General features: G+C 42.2%; 1 protein-coding gene across 3 annotated transcripts in view; it reads left to right on the top strand.

The window, feature by feature from the left end:
* Positions 1–19,207, top strand: part of SUGCT (succinyl-CoA:glutarate-CoA transferase) — a 282,021-nt gene that overhangs the window by 240,577 nt on the left and 22,237 nt on the right. For all 3 annotated transcript variants that reach the window (XM_088654259.1, XM_035129164.3, XM_060280556.2), the window contains one exon: positions 5,218–5,281. In XM_088654259.1, coding sequence (XP_088510385.1) covers positions 5,218–5,281 — 64 coding nt within the window. The remainder of the gene's footprint in view (positions 1–5,217; positions 5,282–19,207) is intronic.

Raw genomic sequence — 19,207 nt, 5'->3', positions numbered from 1 at the left:
AATATGGAGTAAAGTATTGTTTGCCTTAATTTAGTTGCTGATCTCTTGATTAGATGGAGGAATTCAGGCACAAGAATGACACAAAATATGCTGTCAATTGGGAGTAGATACTGTATATGGAAAGTTATCCATAAGATGGAAGCCTACTTGCACCCTATGTATTAGGAAAAGAGGGAAGCAGGGAGGCAATTTGTTTCCCCATCAGTCAGGGTTCATCTTGCCCTCAGAGCTGAGATGGCAACAGAATTGTCTTTGGAAACTCAGGCTGTGTTCCAGCACCTTGTGTCTATGTCATAGTGAGAAGAATCTCTGCTAGATCAGACCAAAGCGCCATTTAGTCTAGCATCCTGTTCTCACAAATCCTTATTTCCAAATATTACCAAGGCATTAAAAAGTAAAGGTAAAGGGGCCCCTGACCATCAGGTCCAGTCGTGTCCGACTCTGGGGTTGCGGTGCTCATCTTGCTCTATAGGCCGAGGGAGCCGACGTTTGTCCGCAGACAGCTTCCGGGTCATGTGGCCAGCATGACAAAGCTGCTTCTGGCAAACCAGAGCAGCACACGGAAATGCCATTTACCTTCCCACCGGAGCAGTCCCTATTTATCTACTTGCACTTTGATGTGCTTTCGAACTGTTAGGTGGGACCAAGCAACAGGAGCTCACCCCATTGCAGGGATTCGAACCGCTGACCTTCTGATCAGCAAGCCCTAGACTCTGTGGTTTAACCCACAGCGCCACCTGGGTATTACTATGGGGCAAACTACCAGAAAATAGTGGTTTGATGTTTACCACTATTGAAGAAACTGCTATAAAAACCCCCCAACACATTTGGACAAAGAGGGACACATTATACAGATTGGTAGACTTAACAGTAATGATGATGAATTGAAAATGTCTTGCCAGTTTCATCTAGAAGCAATCAAGGGGAAATAGTGCATGACTTTGAAAATAGGGGGGGGGAATATTAGCAAAATATACTTAAAGATGGCAGAAGGAGTAACAAATGTAGCCCAAATCTTACGTTATTTTTAAAAATACTTATACTTCACTTATTGTTCTGGTTTGGCAGGCTCATTATCTGATAGCATTGCAAAGAAATCAGGCATCCAGTGAGGTACAATTTATTTTTAAATTGTTTGAAATCTTAAATGGGGAATGAAATTTCAGTTAGATGATTTTATTTCATGTTCATTGTATGTAGATGATGCATTGTTACTGTAATTCCTGCAACTCCCTGTACAACAGAGTTACAGGGCACCTTTCTTTAGTTTTGCAGGCAAGCAACCTGAATTTATACAATTAAAAAATGAGGAAAGGGACAGTATCTATGAGTATATCAATAGAAATATATCTGTATGTAGACCAAACAAATTATTTTTTTAAAGCAGAATAAACAATTAGATTGTCCTTATATGGTAGGAAAGGTAGTTATGGAGGGATTTTTATCTTTCAGCAAAGAAACAGTAAGAAGGGTTTTAATGCCAACAATTAGAGTTTCAAGCTAATGTTGTCTTTAAGCAATCTACTGACCTTGCAAATAAACAAACAAACAAAAGCAAACTCAGTCGTTTCCTTTGCATTCAGAAGTTGGACTGATGGACATCTTGGTTTTGTCTTGGGGAGGAGAATAAATTATCGGTTAATGATGAAAGTTTATTTCAAAGCCATACTGAGAGTATCTGGGACAAAATTAAGGGAGAGAAAAATAACAGTGATCTCATTGTGGGAGTTTACTATATATCCCCAAGCCAAACTGAGGACACAGATGAAGCCTTCCTGGAACAGATGACCAAGCATTCAAAAGGAAGTGAGATAGTAGTAATGGGGGATTTCAACTATCCTGATATTTGTTGGATGTCAAACTCAGCCAAGAGCAAAAGGTCGAACAGATTCCTCACTGGCCTTGCAGATAATTTCATTGTCCAGAAAGTGGGAGAAGCAACAAGAGGATCAGCCATTTTAGATCTGATCCTAACCAATAGTGATGACCTGGTTAGTGGGGTAGAAGTGGCAGGATCCAGGGCCGTCTTAAACGCCCCTGCCGCTGTGGTGCACCGGATCTCTCCGGCGCCCTCCCGCCCCGTTTCCCAGCGCGGTGGGTGGGTGGGCGCAGCTGCGCGGCGGACCGGCGGATCGGCCGGCCAGCGGGCGGGCGCAGCTCGCGGCGCCTTTCTGGCGGGCCGGCGCCATGGTGCCCTGCGCCACCGGGGGTCTACCTAGAGCCGGGCCTGGCAGGATCATTAGGTGGGAGTGATCATGCTCTTTTGGAGATTATTATCCAGCGGAAAGGAGCAACCAAGCATACTAAGACTCAAATTCTAGACTTTAAGAAAGCCGACTTAGGGAAAACTTAGGAAAACGCTGGGTGAAATCCATAGACAGAAATACTAAAAGGGAAGGGAGTTCATGATGGTTGGGACTTTGTTAAAAGGGAGATATTAAAAGCACAACTTCAGGCAATACCAATGAGATGGAAACATGGAAGGTGCCTAAAGAAGCCAGGGTGGCTATCTAAAGAACTTTTAACTGAGTTAAGATTTAAAAGGGATATGTATGAAAAATGGAAAAAGGTGTTAAGATGAATTTTAACAGGGAGAAATGTAAAGTACTACACTTGGGCAAAAAAAGAGAGAAAAACACAAATGCAGGATGGGGAAAACCTGGCTTGAGCGCAGTACATGTGAAAAGGATCTAGGAGTCTTGGTAGACCAGAAACTTGGCATGAGTCAACAGTGTGACGCAGCAGCTAAAAACGCCAAGGCAATTCTGGGCTGTATCAATAGGAGTATAGCATCTAGAATAGATCAAGGGAAGTAATAGTACCACTGTATTCCGCTCTGGTCAGACCTACCTGGAGTACTGTGTCCAGTTCTGGGCACCACAGTTCAAGAAGGATGTTGACAAGCTGGAACGTGTCCAGAGGAGGCCGACCAAAATGGTCAAAGGCCTGGAAATGATGCCTTATGAGGAACGGCTCAGGGAGCTGGGCATGTTTAGCCTGGAGAAGAGAATGTTAAGGGGTGAAATGATAGCCATGTTCAAATATATAAAAGGATGTCATATAGAGGAGGGAGAAAGGTTGTTTTCTGCTGTTCCAGAGAAGTGGACACGGAGCAATGGATTCAAACTACAAGATTCCACCTAAATATTAGGAAGAACTTCCTGACAGTAAGAGCTGTTCGACAGTGGAATTTGCTGCCAAGGAGTGTGGTGGAGTCTCTTTCTTTGGAGGTCTTTAAGCAGAGGCTTGACAGGCATCTGTCATGAATGCTTTGATGGTGTTTCCTGCTTGGCAGGGGGTTGGACTGGATGGCCCTTGTGGTCTCTTCCAACTTTTATGATTCTATGATTCTATTTTTCTAACAAGCCACTAAAATTTATGCATGTTAAATTCATGTAGCATATCTGAGTTAAGAATTGGGGAGATTCGCAGCATGGTTCCAAGAGCTTCTCTTGGATCTTTGCAAGACTGAACTGTAGAAAAGTAATACTCTATGCATGGAGAGTCTATTGTTTCTTTTTAAAAAACAACAACACACACATCACAATAACTACACCCATATTCCAAGACAGGTCTGACACCTATACCCCTTTCTTTATCAGGAGAAAAGATTTGTCTCTTGGCATGTATAACTAGCACATCAGTCCCCTGAATTACTTACTCTGTGGTTGAGATCCAGTGTGCAAATGGAAAATAATTGTGCATGAACACAGAAAGCTGCTGATTTGTCTTCCCAGCTGCAGCTCCTTGCACCTTCTCCAAAGATATTTCTGAAGTCTAGCCTCCCCCCCCCCACCTCTGCTGCTCAATTGATTTACAGCATGAAAGGCTGCAGCTAGCAGAAGTCAGTAGGATATGCAATGGGTTTGGATGAAACCTGAACTGCAGCAGGTTAATTTAGAGAGATTTAAGGCTTATCTGAAGGAAAGTAGGTGTTCTGCAAAAGAGCCCAAAGTAGTCCTCCTGAAGCGCTAAGTCCAAGACAAGGATGACATATATCTGAATAAATTGATCACGCCACCTCCTGATTCCAACCAGGATATATCTTTACCAGGGCTCTTTCCCCCCTTTACTTTTAGAAACACTGATTTTGGGAAGGGTTGCTGCTATTTGATTAGAAAACAAAAACATAGCCTCAAACTTTTGTTCAGCATCATTTGTTAACTCCTGTACTTGTTTGTTTGGAATTGTGCAGGCTACTTAACCAAGAGGCACCTCTAAGATTTCCCAACAAAAGCCAAGCCAAGCCTTACACAAATGCCCCTGCACCTTATTTGGCAGAATCTATCCCCTCAGAAGGGGCAACTATGGCTGAAAATTTCATTCAATTCTGCTCAAAGAATAAGGGAGGAAAGTTATAGCCGTTACAATTTTTTAAAATAATCAAAATGTAAAGGAAGACTTGATGGAGAAAATAAATAAATAACACCCTACACTTAATTGTTTGAAATCTGGGAGGCATCATCCACTCGGAAATGGCTTCTGTACCTTCGAATTCTATCCAGTTCTGTCAAAAAAGTAAAAAGATAGAAAGGTAAAGTTATAGTCATTTGCTTTCTTGCCAGTGTAACTGAATGGGAAGACATACAAAAGCTCTAATTTTCTAACTTTATTTGTCAAAAACCCCTTACTGAAATCAAGGTATAGTATGTTGCAGCATAAATCCTTCAATCTGAAATAATCTCCCCCCTCCCATTCCGCATATTGGGTTTAATTGTTCTCTGTCATAAAACAAAGTTGAATATTTCAGTGGCAGTAACAGGGATATTGATAGTGCTAGATTTTTCATTCTTCTTTTGCAATAAAGAGTAATTTAAAATATTACAGCAATACAAAACTGAAATGGCAAGCCCCACAACTCCAGTATTTCTCTTTGACAAGTAAAACTACTGCATGAGATTTGTATTTGTTAAATATAATTAATCATATAGCCTACCGAGAGGGAACATGTTCATGTAGCACAGATTCTACATACAGAGGTCTACATACATATTGATCAGATATGACATGTGTATTCAAATATGTGGGTTATAATAACTGAAGCCATCAGCAACAACTGTGACAAGCTGGACAACACAGGGACTTCTAGTACTCCATGCAAAGAGCAAACATGTATTGTCCTTCCTTAATGGGGCTTAATCATGAACCGTACTTTTAGTTGCAGCTTTCTATATCACTGGGCGATGCTTATTGTTATATATTTGCATTTTTTTAAAGGTTCTGCACAATGGACTTGTCATGGAGATGGATCATCCAACAATAGGGAAGATAGCTGTTCCAGGTAGGCATATTTCCTTCATTCTTTGTTTTCTTGATGGAAGCCAGCTCCAGGGACTATTGACCTGAAGCAGGATTATATCTGAGCTAAGGCTGGGCAATATATTGATATATCATCCCAAACCGGTTAGAAGTCCATATGATGATATTGGTTTCATAATTTTTGACATGGCAATATATTATGAATCATGATGTGTGTGTGCGCGCTCATGCTATGCCGAAATCACGATGTATGAAAAGTTTTGAAGCCAGCCAATGCCTCTAAAGGGCTCCATCCTTATTTCAGACATTGTGATATATAGGTATATCACAATGTTTAGCTGGCGATATATCGCAGTATTGAAAACCAGATATCACCCAGCCCTATTCTGGGCTGCTGTAAGGGAGCTACAGTTTTCAAAGCTTGATTTCTCTTTTTCACTCAGTGCTTCATGCACATGATACCAAACACCGGATTAAATTGTGACACTAAAGAGAGCCAGTGTGGGGTAGTGGTTAAGAGTGGTAGAATCTGGGGAACCGGGTTCGCGTCTCAGCTCCTCCACATGCAGCTGCTGGGTGATCTTGGTCTAGTCACACTTCTCTGAAGTCTCTCAGCCTCACTCACCTCACAGAGTGTTTGTTGTGGGAGAGGAAGGGAAAGGAGATTGTTAGCCGCTTTGAGACTCCTTTGGGTAGTGATAAAGCGGGATATCAAATCCAAACTCTTCTTCTTCTACTACTAAAAGGAACCCCGCTTTACATCCCAAATGTGAGTTGCTCCTGTACCATGGGAGATCAGCATGGTGTGAACCAGTGAAGCCAATCTGGTCTTCTGCTGGTGTGTTTGAACTGTGGCCAACCTCCCTGCTGTCTCATTGCTCGCTCTCCTGCTAAACAGCAGTGGCTCACCTGTTGGGAGGTCAAGTAAATGCCTCCACTCCATCCGCTTCTGCCTACTACGTAGGCAGATAAACACCTTCCGATTTCTTGGTTGGGTCTTGTATGTCTGAGTATTTCTGCTAGCTGAATGGGCATTAGATTGTCATAAGACCACCAGTGAATTGCATATGTACTGCAATATCAATTAATATTGGTTACTTTCCCTGTTAGATTCTCAAGAAGGCAAGCATGCATAAGCTGTTGCCTGGGGTGGTGTGTGTTACACCAGCCTAGATCATTTCCTAAGGACCAGGGTCCAGGTGTTTCTGAATGATGCTAGAGCTATGAAAGGTTGTTCCATTGTTGTGGTACAGTCTCCAGCTATGTTTCTCCTTTGTGCATTCGTTGTCCTGACTTGACGCATACAGTGGAACAACATGGACCACGTTGGCTGAAATAACTGGGCCTTTATTGGGCAAAATAATTGACATTGTGCCTCAAAGATAGTGCATATTCTAGAACTCTTCCAGTAATCTATCTTCCCCAGGAAGTAGGCTGCTGTAGCTGAAACCTCCAGAAAACCATTAAGGGCATCCCAACAGATGTGGCACTTTGTGTCTAGGCTGCCTTTCCTGTGAACGCGTGGCATTCCTCTCATCCTGTGACCAAGTCTCTCTGATTCCCAGGGAAAGGCAAGGCAAGGAGGCCTTCCCGTTTAACTTTTGCTTTATGAAAAGGCTCCCTTGAACAAAGTATGGGGACCCCTATCTTGAAAAAAAATCTTAGCGTAAGTTTGATGAAATGTTTGTGCTTTGTTTTTATGAATGTTTCTGTTAAACCATCTACGAATGGCAATCCTCAAACCACTTATTCCACAGTAGTCCCTTTGAAGTTAATTGCTTACCCTGGAGTCAGTTGGGCTAATCTGGAAAAAAAAGCAGTGTATATGTGCACATCTGTGTTTGCTTTAGGTTTACCTTGAGACGTACATAAATTGTGAACTTATGTGTTTGAAAGAAATGGAAAAATATGGCTGAACGACAGAAGGATGGTATTTTTCCTAGTGATATGATTCCTAGTGATTATTTTTCATTCTCAAAAATAAGGTGGGGCTTTTTCTTGTTATTTTGGCACTGTCACTTCTCAAGTTAAAAGTAAGCATGCTGTGTGGAGCTGGAATGAGACAAATAATGTTTCCTTTCTTCAAATAGTTTTAGTCTCATAATCAAGATGTGCTCAACCAGGTGAAGCATATTGAGGGCATACAGGAAGGAAAGAGAGAGGGAGAAGGCGCAGCATCAAAATGGGGTTGTGCCAAGAGAGATTAAAAATCAAATCTTTGCCTTTTAATCCATTGAGGGAGGCAGCACACTGTGCTTGTGCTTCAGTGGAAATGTAATTAATCAAAAATACGATTTTAATTGGCTAACATCCAGGTTAGATTACTGCAGTGTAGGATACATGGGGCTGCCTTTGAAGATTAACTAAAAACTTTCAGAATGCAGCAATCAGACTATTGACCATAATTGCTTTTTGTTGCTATAATATATTGGCTTCATGTGTGTTTCCAGACATTACTCAAGCTGCTGAGTTTAACTAATAAAGTCTTCTCCTGTTGGGGACCAGGGTTTCAGAGGGAGCACCTACTTCCTGATGACCATACCTGTTTATTAAGAGCAAGTTCCCTCCAAGAGGGTCAGCAGGGAGTGGCTGAGAAGTGGGTGCTGGTGCTGTCCCTGAATTTGGTTGTCTGCTGCCCACTTTGCAGGGTCAAAGCCATTGTATCTGTCTGGTTTAATGAACAATATTTTCCGTGTGATTCTTGACAGTAAGCTTGATGCTGCGTACCTTTTTGCACTTACTTGGGAATAAGCCCTTTGGAGCTCTGTGGGAGTTGCTACCAAGTAGAAATGTGCCAGATTGTGCTGTAAAACACTTAATCTGTGGCAACAAATAAGGGGATTTGAACATTTCTATCAACAATTTTGAAAGTTGCCATTTTGGCTTGCGAAGAAACAAACTAGAACCTGAAATTCAATTCTTTTAGAAGAAAATATTGGGAAGAAATACCTTGCAGATGGCAACAAGAAAAGTACATAAACTTTTCATGTTGTGTGCAGCCCACAATCTATCTTTTGGAAAGAAAATACTCCTCAAGGGACAAGGTTAAACTGCAAGGAGAGGGAAGGGATGAAAAGGAATGTTCTAATGGCTGTCAACAGAGGTAGGAAGAACAGGCAGTAATGTGAGTTTACCCAAACCTTAGCTAACTTAAACTTGATTAAAACTCAAAATCCGTGACAGTGCTTTGAAATTAAAAAAAATCATCTTATCCTCTGATAATTTCCCATTTAGAGGAGCCTCTGTAAATGGCTCCTTGCATTGAAACAGATCGTTAAATGGTTCTTTTAGACAGTTGTACTGGAGAAGCCCCCGTGTTTTCTTTTGTAACTTGGGGCGAATATGCCTAAATAACATGCACTAGTATAGCCATGTCCTGATGGTATAAAGTACAGAAATAGTTCACTTAGTGTTATCAGCAACCCTTTAAGAGAATTTTCCATTTACACATTCCTGTGCCATTTGATGAAGCCCATGTCTACAAACTTACTGGCAGCCGCCAAATCCAGAGGGACTGATACTTTGCATGTGCTTCATTTGCCAACCTACAATGCTAAATCTGGATATAAACCCCATAGTGCTATGCATAGGGAGCTGATTTGCTCTCCAAACTTGCTTCATTTCAGATGGTGCTTTTGGGGGAGCCAGAAAATGGGTTGTAACAAATTTTCCAGACAGCTGGAAAAGGAACGACCTTTTCTCTATGGAATTATGTTGTTCTTTTGCCATTAGCATAGCATAAAGGCACCGTTCCCCTTAGATCAGGAATAGAGAGCATTTTTACTCAGCATGTGTTTCGTAATCCCAGTGATGGGACTGAACAGGAAGAGTAGTTTTTCGCAGAGATATCCCAGAGTATCAGGGCAGGAGGTGTTTATGTCCTGGGCAGCAAAAGAGCTTCAAGGGCTCATCATCTCATGTCCAGCTGCCATTTTGAGATAAGGGTGGTGCTGAAGGAAGGCTCACATTTAGCAGGATTTTTCCTGTCTAGGCTCATTATTTGCCTGTTTCTACCACAATGTGGGGACACAAGGAGGTTGATAACAACCACAACTTGTTGAACTGCGTCAGAGGGGTTCTGGGAGATTAAGGATGAGAGCAGCCGAGTAGCCACAGAAGTGGGCCTAGTAAAACTCAGATATTCAAATGGAGTCTGAATTGTAGCATCCCTTTTCCCTTGGGATTTCTTACGTAACTTCAATGATCATCTCTTTGTCTAACTGAACCTCTTCATGGGGAGCAAGAGAGATCATTTCTACCATCCTTCTCTTTTGTTGGTGTTAATCAGAATACATGATGCTCTAGCATCCAGGCAAGACTGTTCAGCAGCCCCCAACACACATTAATTGGATTAATATTGGATTAATTTGCATTTATACCTGTCAGTCATTTTGCCGCACCTGTCTACATCTTTGTATCTACAGCATCTGACCATCACTGCCAGGAGTAGCCCACACACTGCTCTCCAGATGTTGTTGGACTACAACTCCTGCCATCCCTCACCATTGGCCAGGCTGGTGCTGCTGCTCGGAGTTTGAAATCCAACATCTGCAGGGCACCATGTTGGTCTACACACACACACACACACACACACACACACACACACACACACACACACACAGCGGAGAGAGAGAGAGAGAGAGAGAGAGAGAGAGAGAGAGAGAGAGAGAGAGAGAGAGAGAGATGGTGATAATATTGATACACTTTGTAGGATTTCATGAGACATCTAGTTATGAAGAGTCATTAACATTGCATTTCAATGATGGCCGGCAGTGGCTCGTGTTGTTCTTAGCAGTCACATTAAACTCTAGAAAGAGAAAATAGACTGGGAAATGGTGGCCAGGCTTTTATTGGATAGAATGTAATGGATATACACAATAAAACATAATGTTAGCTATAGGCCTCTTTTATCAGGCTGTTAGCAAATGCGGTGGGGGGCAGAGTGAAAGGGGGGGGAGCTAGATATATGGATGACGACTAGATATATGGACAGAGACAAATGTTACTTGAAAAATGTTGCCTTCCATTGAGGGATTTTGCAGGAAATTAAGGAAGTCTGCACTACAAGACATTGTTTCCTGCAGCTAGGAGATCTCACACAATAGGAACAACAACAACAGAATTTGTGGGTTGGGGGGGATATATTCCTTTCCATTTGCAGGGAGCACCTCTGCCTGAACTTCTGATCCTGTCTGCTTCTCATCACACATTCCTTTTTTTTGTGCATAGCTGATGTTGCTTGAGAAATTTTAATTTCGCTTCACTATTTATGGCACATTGGAGACAAACAGCCTCACCCGCATTACCATTACTTCATTCGTCTTTTTTAGTCATCAGTGCTGACTGCTTATGTCTTTTACATTCACAGGGCTGATTTCAATTTTAAGGAATTCAGTGCCTTTTCAGGAACTCCACAGAAATGATGCATGTCAACTCATTTGGCAGTGCTCTCAAAGCTGGGAGGGAGGGGTGGTGGGGAGAGAAACTTTAATAAATATGTAATAAGGTGACTGACAGTGATTAGTGATCATAGATCCCAAAAAGAGAGGAGAGGGGAGAGAGGAAGACAAAGGCTAAATTGCTGAAAGGTTTTGTTTTTAACTTGCTGTTTTAAGCAGGGCTTCTGTCTTATGCAAATAAATTTTTTATAGCTGCTTATAGTTTTATTTGGGACCCAGGTGGCGCTGTGGTTAAACCACTGAGCCTAGGGCTTGCTGATCAGAAGGTCGGCGGTTCGAATCCCTGTGACGGGGTGAGCTCCCGTTGCTTGGTCCCAGCTCCTGCCAACCTAGCAGTTCGAAAGCACATCAAAATGCAAGTAGATAAATAGGAACCGCTACAGCGGGAAGGTAAATGGCGTTTCCATATGCTGCTCTGGTTTGCCAGAAGCGGCTTTGTCATGCTGGCCACATGACCTGGAAGCTGTCTTCGGACAAACGCCGGCTCCCTCGGCCAATAATGCGAGATGAGCGCACAACCCCAGAGTCGGTCACGACTGGACCTAATGGTCAGGGGTCCCTTTACCTTTACCTTATAGTTTTATTTAGTTGAGAATTAGAACGAAAGGGTAAAAGATGAGCAAACCTTTTAAAACTTGTAATCTTTTAGCTTAGACCACGGCAGGATCTTTTTCTTTAACAAAAACGTGCAATCAATACAATAATTCCCTGGAAATGGTACCAGTTTAGATGCAATGCTAAACCATGGCAGGTCTGAAAAGGAGATAGGAAGCATCCACTTCCTGCTTTTAACTACCTATGGTTTATCATTATATCCAGAAACATCAGCTTCAACAGCATATAGACCATATCTTTCACTGGGCGTGGGAGAGAGGGCTGGGCTCAACCTCCCAAGAAGGTGATCAGGACTGTTGCAACTTTCAGGAACTAGCCATTTTGTGAGGTTTCCCGTTGAGGGCTGGGAACTATTCACTCTCTCTACCACTGCATGTTCCTACCATGCGCAGCAGCTATTTTGGTACAGGATTTCTGACCCAATAAGGAAATGCACACTTAGGAGCCAGCTTCCATGAGGCTGCTGCTTTCTGTGGTTTGGGGGCAAGGGAAGGAAATTCTCAGAATGCTCCTCACACAAATTCAATTTAATTCAAATGGGACTAGAAGGCGACAAGACTTCAGTGGAATGTGGACTCTGATTTCTTAGATTTATGAAATAATTATTATTTTACTTCTAATCTTACCAATTGCCTTGAGTCACAACAAGGCTTACCAGATGTTTTAAAACTTTGTTGTGTTGCTGTTGTTCATTTAGTCAAACGGCAGTGTGGGGATGCAGTCCCTCAAACAACACAGGAAGTCAAGTGTCTCCTAGGGGGGTTAGAAAAGAAATGCCATTGGGGTGTGTTTTCTCTCCCAGTGTGTCTCTCTCGCGTGTGTTCCTTCATTTCTCCCAAGGGAAAAATTTGTGTGCTTTAGGTTGCAATCCTATACCAATTCACCCAGGAGTAAATCAGTGGGGTGGACTTCTGCATAGACATTATAGGGTTTCATTGACAGATGCAGACAGTTCACACATCTCTGTGCTAGAAGGTGTGTGGACTCAGGTTAGAGTTTTTTTAACAGGCATGGGAAATGCTTGGTACATTTCTCAGGTGCTTCCAGAAAAGAGCTTATTGTGGAGTCAGTGCTGGTCATACGCACAAGTTTTCTGTACACAAGTATCCACATGATGTTGTTGTCATCATGTGACAACATACCCTCCATATTTCCTCTTGCCACAGTAAATCTGATGAATAAAAAAAACCCATTAGATACCTGCTGTCAATGTTAAGTGTGGAAGCTCATTAGCACGCTTTTTGGTGGGCAGTTTGTTGTAAGTGTGGTAACATTTTGGTGTGTCACCTGAGCACAACTAGCCATGTTATTAACTGCAGCCCAAGTGACACAGGTGTGCTTTTTCTCACCAATTGCCACATTCTACCCAGTGAGGAAGAGCTGTTTTCTCAAGAAGATCCACACAGTACATATCAGGAATTACCAAGGAGACTACCGGTAGTTGCAGTGCATACATCAATTCTAGATTCAGGTAGGTAGCCATGTTGGTCTGACACAGTCGAAATAAATATATATATATATATAAAATTGTCCAGTAGCACCTTAGAGACCAACTAAGTTTGTTCTGGGTATAAGCAGGGACACTTACCGGTAGTTGGTCTCTAAGGTGCTACTTCACAATTTTTAAATTTATTTCGAGTGCATACATAAAGTTCACGAGAGAGGGGGGGGGTTCTACAAGTCCTCTTTATCATCATTGGGCAGGCCTTAGATCAGGCATCCCCAAACTTTGACCCTCCATATGTTTTGGACTATAATTCCCATCATCCCTGACCACTGGTCCTCTTAGCTAGGGATCATGGGAGTTGTAGGCCAAAACATCTGGAGGGCCGCAGTTTGGGGGTGCCTGCCTTAGTTGGATAAATATGACTCTCCTGCAAGACCACAGTATTGATGGTATTATGGGTATGCATACATTTGTTTCTAGAGCTAAATCTCAACTGAAGGGATGTTTTCTTACTAATTTCTGCAAACGGTATAAATTGTATGTGTTCTTCTGTGGTGTCTGTGTATACATATGCATATACTGTACACACACAGAGTAATTCACCTTCAGACATGATTTTATCTCAAAAAGCAAATTCCTTCAACTCTTGAATGGCAACATTTATTTTTCTCCATCAACCATGTGTTTCTGCCTGTTTTTGTTTTAACTATATTGGTTTAGATTGTACTATCAACATTTCCTAGGGTGCCAATTAGCAAAGAAGAGCTGTTTTTACTTCATTGTGTTTTAAATCTTAATAAAACCAAGGAAGCTGAGTTTGTTTGACAGATCTTCCTGCTGAGAAATATGCCCACCAAAGATGACATGTTCAATGGGAATGTTTATTCATAGGAATCCAATTATTTCAGGAGTAAACATTTTTAATAGGCCTGCACCTTTATCCCAAACATTTGTACTGGTGTTGCTGTCTGCAGTGTTAATCACTGACATTGTGTAATCCTGTTGAGTTTTATTGTTATCGTGTGTGTGTTTTTTTCAACCATGTGTATATGGTGCAGTCCAGTCCAGCTATCCTGTGCATAAACAAACAAAAGAGCAATCCTTGTTTCATCACGATCGCCTGCCACCCTGACATATCATTCCACGTGATGCTCTGACATCATCGGCCATTGCATCTCATCCTAGATCTTAACTTTGACTGTTTCTGTGTTCCTAAAGTTTCACCAAGCACTTTCCTCTTCTTCCTTGTGACAAACTCAGCCAGGTGCTTAGCTGGTCCTTGGTGGGCTGTTGTAAAACATGCAAGTGGGGCCCCGTGTGCATTGTAAAATAACCAAATTACTTCAACACACATACATTTCAAGTATCGTTATGATCTTTCATAATTAGTGAGTAGGAAAAATGTTTTCCACTGCCTGCAGTGAAGCTCCATACCATTAAAATTAAGAACATGTTTTCAATATTTAGATAATTTCACTTAAGTGTTAAAGGCACTGGAGGTTGACTAGATGCATTCTTTCAAGCACTCCCCACATATTTCTTCCAATGGAGACCAGCACAAACCCGTCCCCTAAGAACAGGAACGAGGCATGGAAATTTAACAGTTCCCGGATCTTCGTGTATTTGCAAAATGTTGCACAGGCTTTTATTTTGATTCCCCCCCTTCCCCCCCTTTATTCACATTAAAAGCTGGACTTTTAAAAGAAGTGTAAGAACTCAAAGATAATCAGAGCCTGTACCATTCATTGGTTTTTAATAAAGATGGAACACAAATAGTGCAATCCAACCAGACCAGACCCACCCACCTCCAAAACCCAATGTCAGCAACAACATGTTGTCAGAATCCCATCCACCTCAGACTCAAGGGATACCTCTGAGGAAAAGGCATGGAATTATGTGTAGTACAGCTGAGGGACCTCGAAAACCCCACAAAACTCCCTGAAGTGCCTTGGCTCAGGAAACCCCTCCCAATGACACATCCAACCACAGCCCAAGCCCTGCCTTGATCCCCAGTTCTCCTTCTTCATCACCCAAACCTCAAAAGCGAAGCTTGCAACAGACCTGGTGGAAAGACCAGAGTTATAGCAGGAGTCAAAGCATGCACTGGAGGAGGGAGAAGACTCGGCTGGGAAGAGTGACCCATCAGATGACCAGAAAATGGAGGAGCTGGTAGGATTATGCACCTCTCAGATGCTTCTGGACTCTTTTTGCTACTTTAACAGCTCCTTACTGTGCTCCTTAGTGTCCACATCACTTATTCACCTCCAGAAATCCCTGGCTCAGCTCCCGTTCTCACTCCAGTACCAGTGACAACACCTTGACTAGGTCCTGGCTTTAAGGACAGACAATCAAACAAAATGAGTCTCATCCAAAACTGCATTTCTTGCTCACTCACTTGCTATGTGATGAAAATACAGTGGAACCTTGGTTTATGAACACCTCGGTTTACGAATTTTCGGTTTACGAACGCTGCGGACCCATCTGGAACGGATTAATTCACTTCCCATTACTTTCAATGGGAAAGTTCGCTTCAGTTTATGAACGCTTCAGTTTATGAACAGACTTCCAGAACCAATTACACCCATGCTTCGGGTTAAGTACGCTTCAGGTTGAGTACTCCGTGGACCCGTCTGGAACGGATTAATCCACTTTCCATTACTTTCAATGGGAAAGTTCGCTTCAGTTTATGAATGCTTCAGTTTATGAACAGACTTCTGGAACCAATTGTGTTCATAAACTGAGGTACCACTGTACTTGTCATTTATATAACAATCTTTGATTGCTTTAACCTTCTTTGTACACTTTAACCCTTACAAAATAGGTCAGTGTTGTTTTCCCTTTAGTGGTGGGGGATGGGCTGAAGTGGGAAGAATAGTGACTTGCCTTAAGTCCAGGCATAGGCAAACTTGGCCCTCCAGAATGTTTTGGGACTACAACTCCCATTATCCCTAGCTAACAGGACCAGTGCTCAGGGATGATGGGGGCTGTAGTCCCAAAACATCTGGAGGGCCACGTTTGCCTATGCCTGCTCAAGTCCCATTGTGAGTCCGTGACTGCGGTGAGTTTTGGAGGGGGAATTCTCTGGCTCACACACTTAACAGCAAAAGTGCATCAGTTGATGGCAAGCTGCATGCAAGGAAAACACTGGCCCAGTTGGGACATATACTTGGAGATGGTTTAGTGCTATATGAATAAGCCTGCTTGGTCCTCAAGGTCAAGTACTCTTCCCTCATTCTCGTCCTCTGATCTGTTTCATCTCTTTGCAGGAGCCCATTGTCATTTGAAAAAGAGAAAAATTGGGCAAACCTATAATTGGAGGGATGGGGGGGACTATCTGAAGCAGCAGGTCTTTAAATACCAGTTGCTGGGAAAGACAAGTAAGGAGAGTGCTGTTACACTCAGGTCCCATTATGGACTTCCCCTGGGCACCTGGTTGGTCACCATGAAAATAAGGTGCTGGACTAGATGACCTTTGACCTTTGTGTAGCTTGGTTCTTACTATGAGGGCCACATCTGTGGATCCAAAGTAGGCCTGTCTTTCACAGCATCTGACCATGATGCCGGGCCAAAGCAAACAAGATGAATTTTAACAAGGAGAAATGAAAGGCACAAATACAGGATGGGTGACACCTGGCTTGAGAGCAGTACATGTGAAAAGGATCTAGGAGTCTTGGTAGATCACAAATTTGACATGAGTCAACAGTGTGACGCAGCAGCTAAAAAAGCCAATGCAATTCTGGGCTGCATCAATAGGAGTATAGCATCTAGATCAAGGGAAGTAATAGTACCACTGGATTCTGCTCTGGTCAGACCTCACCTGCAGTACTGTGTCCAGTTCTGGGCACCACAGTTCAAGGAGGATACTGAAAAGCTGGGACGTGTCCAGAGGAGGGCAACCGAAATGGTCAAAGGCCTGGAAACAATGCCTTATGAGGAACGGCTTAGGGAGCTGGGTATGTTTAGCCTGGAGAAGAGAAGGTTAAGGGGTGATATGATAGCCATGTTCAACTATATGAAAGGATGTCATATGGAGGAGGGAGAAAGATTGTTTTCTGCTGCTCCAGAGAAGAGGACACGGAGCAATGGATTCAAACTTCAAGAAAGAAGATTCCACCTAAACATTAGGAAGAACTTCCTGACAGTAAGAGCTGTTCGGCAGTGGAATTTGTTGCCAAGGAGTGTGGTGGAGTCTCCTTCTTTGGAGGTCTTTAAGCAGAGGCTTGACAGGCATATGTCAAGAATGCTTTGATGGTGTTTCCTGCTTGGCAGGGGGTTGGACTGGATGGCCCTTGTGGTCTCTTCCAACTCCATGATTCTATGAGGGCCATGACCCTCTTGGGAGAGGCCATGTGGGGCCTGTCTCAGAGCTCTGACTTAGTAGTGGTACTACTGGTTCTGACTTAACAATACTTGAGGAATTTTATCTTCATGAATTCTAAAACGAGCGGCTTGATAGAAACGTCCCAGGCTAATGTGTGGATTGGAAGTTCATACTTCCTGAATGTTCTGGTGCAGTTTTGGCTACATACTATGACATGTATAAAAATGTGTGTTTTGAGAGAAAGTCATTAAATATACATATTTAAATGGAAAATCTTGTGCAGAGTTCGCTTCCTTAAAAAATAATAATAGCAGATTAGTACAGCAGTGGAGTGAAACAAGCTAAGAGTTGAATACATGCAACAGTAATACTGTAGACTGATTCATCAATCCGAACTCTTGACTTACATTCATGGGATAAATAAATGTATCTGTTTTTATTGACAGGGGCCCTAGTGGAATTTTGTAGCCATTCTGTGTTAAGTAGTTGCACATATTAGATAACCTGCCCACACCCACCATGGTCCCATTTGGACTCAATAAGTTTGCAAAAGGAGGGAATCTGGCCAGCATTCAAGATTCTGTGTTTGTGGCCACTGTGGGGAACATAGAAGGTAAGGATGAGGCATAGGATTTAATAGTGGCAATATATTTACTTTTGCTACTTTCCTAGCTTGCTAGTCAAAGTTTAGTGGTGCAATCCCTGAAAGAGAATTTTTACTTCCTGGCTTTCATTTGCTCCACAAATCAAAGTCCCCATAAACTCTGCTGTAGGATCTGTTCATTCCCTGTTTTTATACCTGCAAATGTTTTTAGTTTAGCAGGCAGATCTTGGGTGCCCCTTTTCCTTAGGATTCTCTGACAGCGATCATTCAAGTTATTTGCTTTGTCACTGACCCTCCATTTCTACTGTTTCTATAGGATTTTAGAGATCAAGGACCTGCAAGATAAAGAATGGTTCTGGTCTACAGCATAAAAGTAGTGAGCTTGGCAATTAAGAATGGAGTAATGTCTATTTTGTATTGAAATGCTGTTTTAAATTAACCAATCACACAATCGCAGTCAGTCGGTTATATTTAATACCACAGTTATTTCTGGGTAGACAGATATAATTTGTGTACTATTCAAACAGCCTTTGAAAGACTTATGAGTTTTGATTATGTGCTGGCTTATTCTCCAGGCTCAGATTTCCAATCTTTTCTAAATACAGCAACTGTGAAATGTAATGACTGAGGCATGTTGGCATAAAACACAGATTTGTCCTAAACTTCCTGATATAATGGATATAGCCTGCTTGCCAGCTGTGTTCTCCCACTTTGTAACGTTTAGCTTGAATAAAAAAATAAATAATAATAAAAAATACTAATTTGGAGCAGGTACTAGCTTTATATTGATATAGTCAGTGCAATAACAAGGTGCAATAACTTAAGGTTATTTCCAGGCCCCTTTCACTTCACTGTTGCGCAGTAACAGTGCAATTGAACCAAGTTATTTTGAGATAGTTAAGAACATGTTAAATTTCTCATTGACACCAGTGGGATTTATATGTGCTTAACTTTGGCTGGACTGTGCTATGAATGTGCGGCTATGAATCTTCTGCAAGGATTCAAAGATCTTCCCTTAGCGTTAGACTTGCATTTCCCTAGTATTCACACTACATAAGTTTTGTTGTGTTGAAATTTTGAACCTTCCTTCTTTAGTGCAATTGGTGCAGATATGATGTGCGGAGGAATGCAGTCACTCAGTTATCAATATATTCTTTATATTCAGCTGTTACTTATGGAGGCAGAATAGGACCATCCAAACATGAGAGAGAGATAATAGCCATCTAGTTTCAGGGTGCAGGGGGGAGACCCAAATGTTTGCAAATATTTAGGGAAAACCCCTATTGGGGTGGGGGGACACCACAATAACCCAATGAAATCTTGAGTGTGCTTAATGTCCACAGAATGCTGACTGGCTGTAGTGGGCTGAGTGTGGAGGAACAGAAAATCAGGGAGTAGATGAATGGAGTGGAATGGAATGGAATGGAATAGAGTCTCTGCAATCTTAAACAGGGAGCTGAGTTGGCTGATAAGATTTTGCCTGTGTCTCCAAGATGCACTAT

The sequence above is a fragment of the Zootoca vivipara genome, chromosome 11 (genome assembly GCF_965207765.1).
Source record: "Zootoca vivipara chromosome 11, rZooViv2.hap1.1, whole genome shotgun sequence".
Classification (NCBI taxonomy): domain Eukaryota; kingdom Metazoa; phylum Chordata; class Lepidosauria; order Squamata; family Lacertidae; genus Zootoca; species Zootoca vivipara.
Note: the sequence above shows the minus strand (reverse complement) of the source record. Positions and strands in the feature narration are given on the sequence as shown.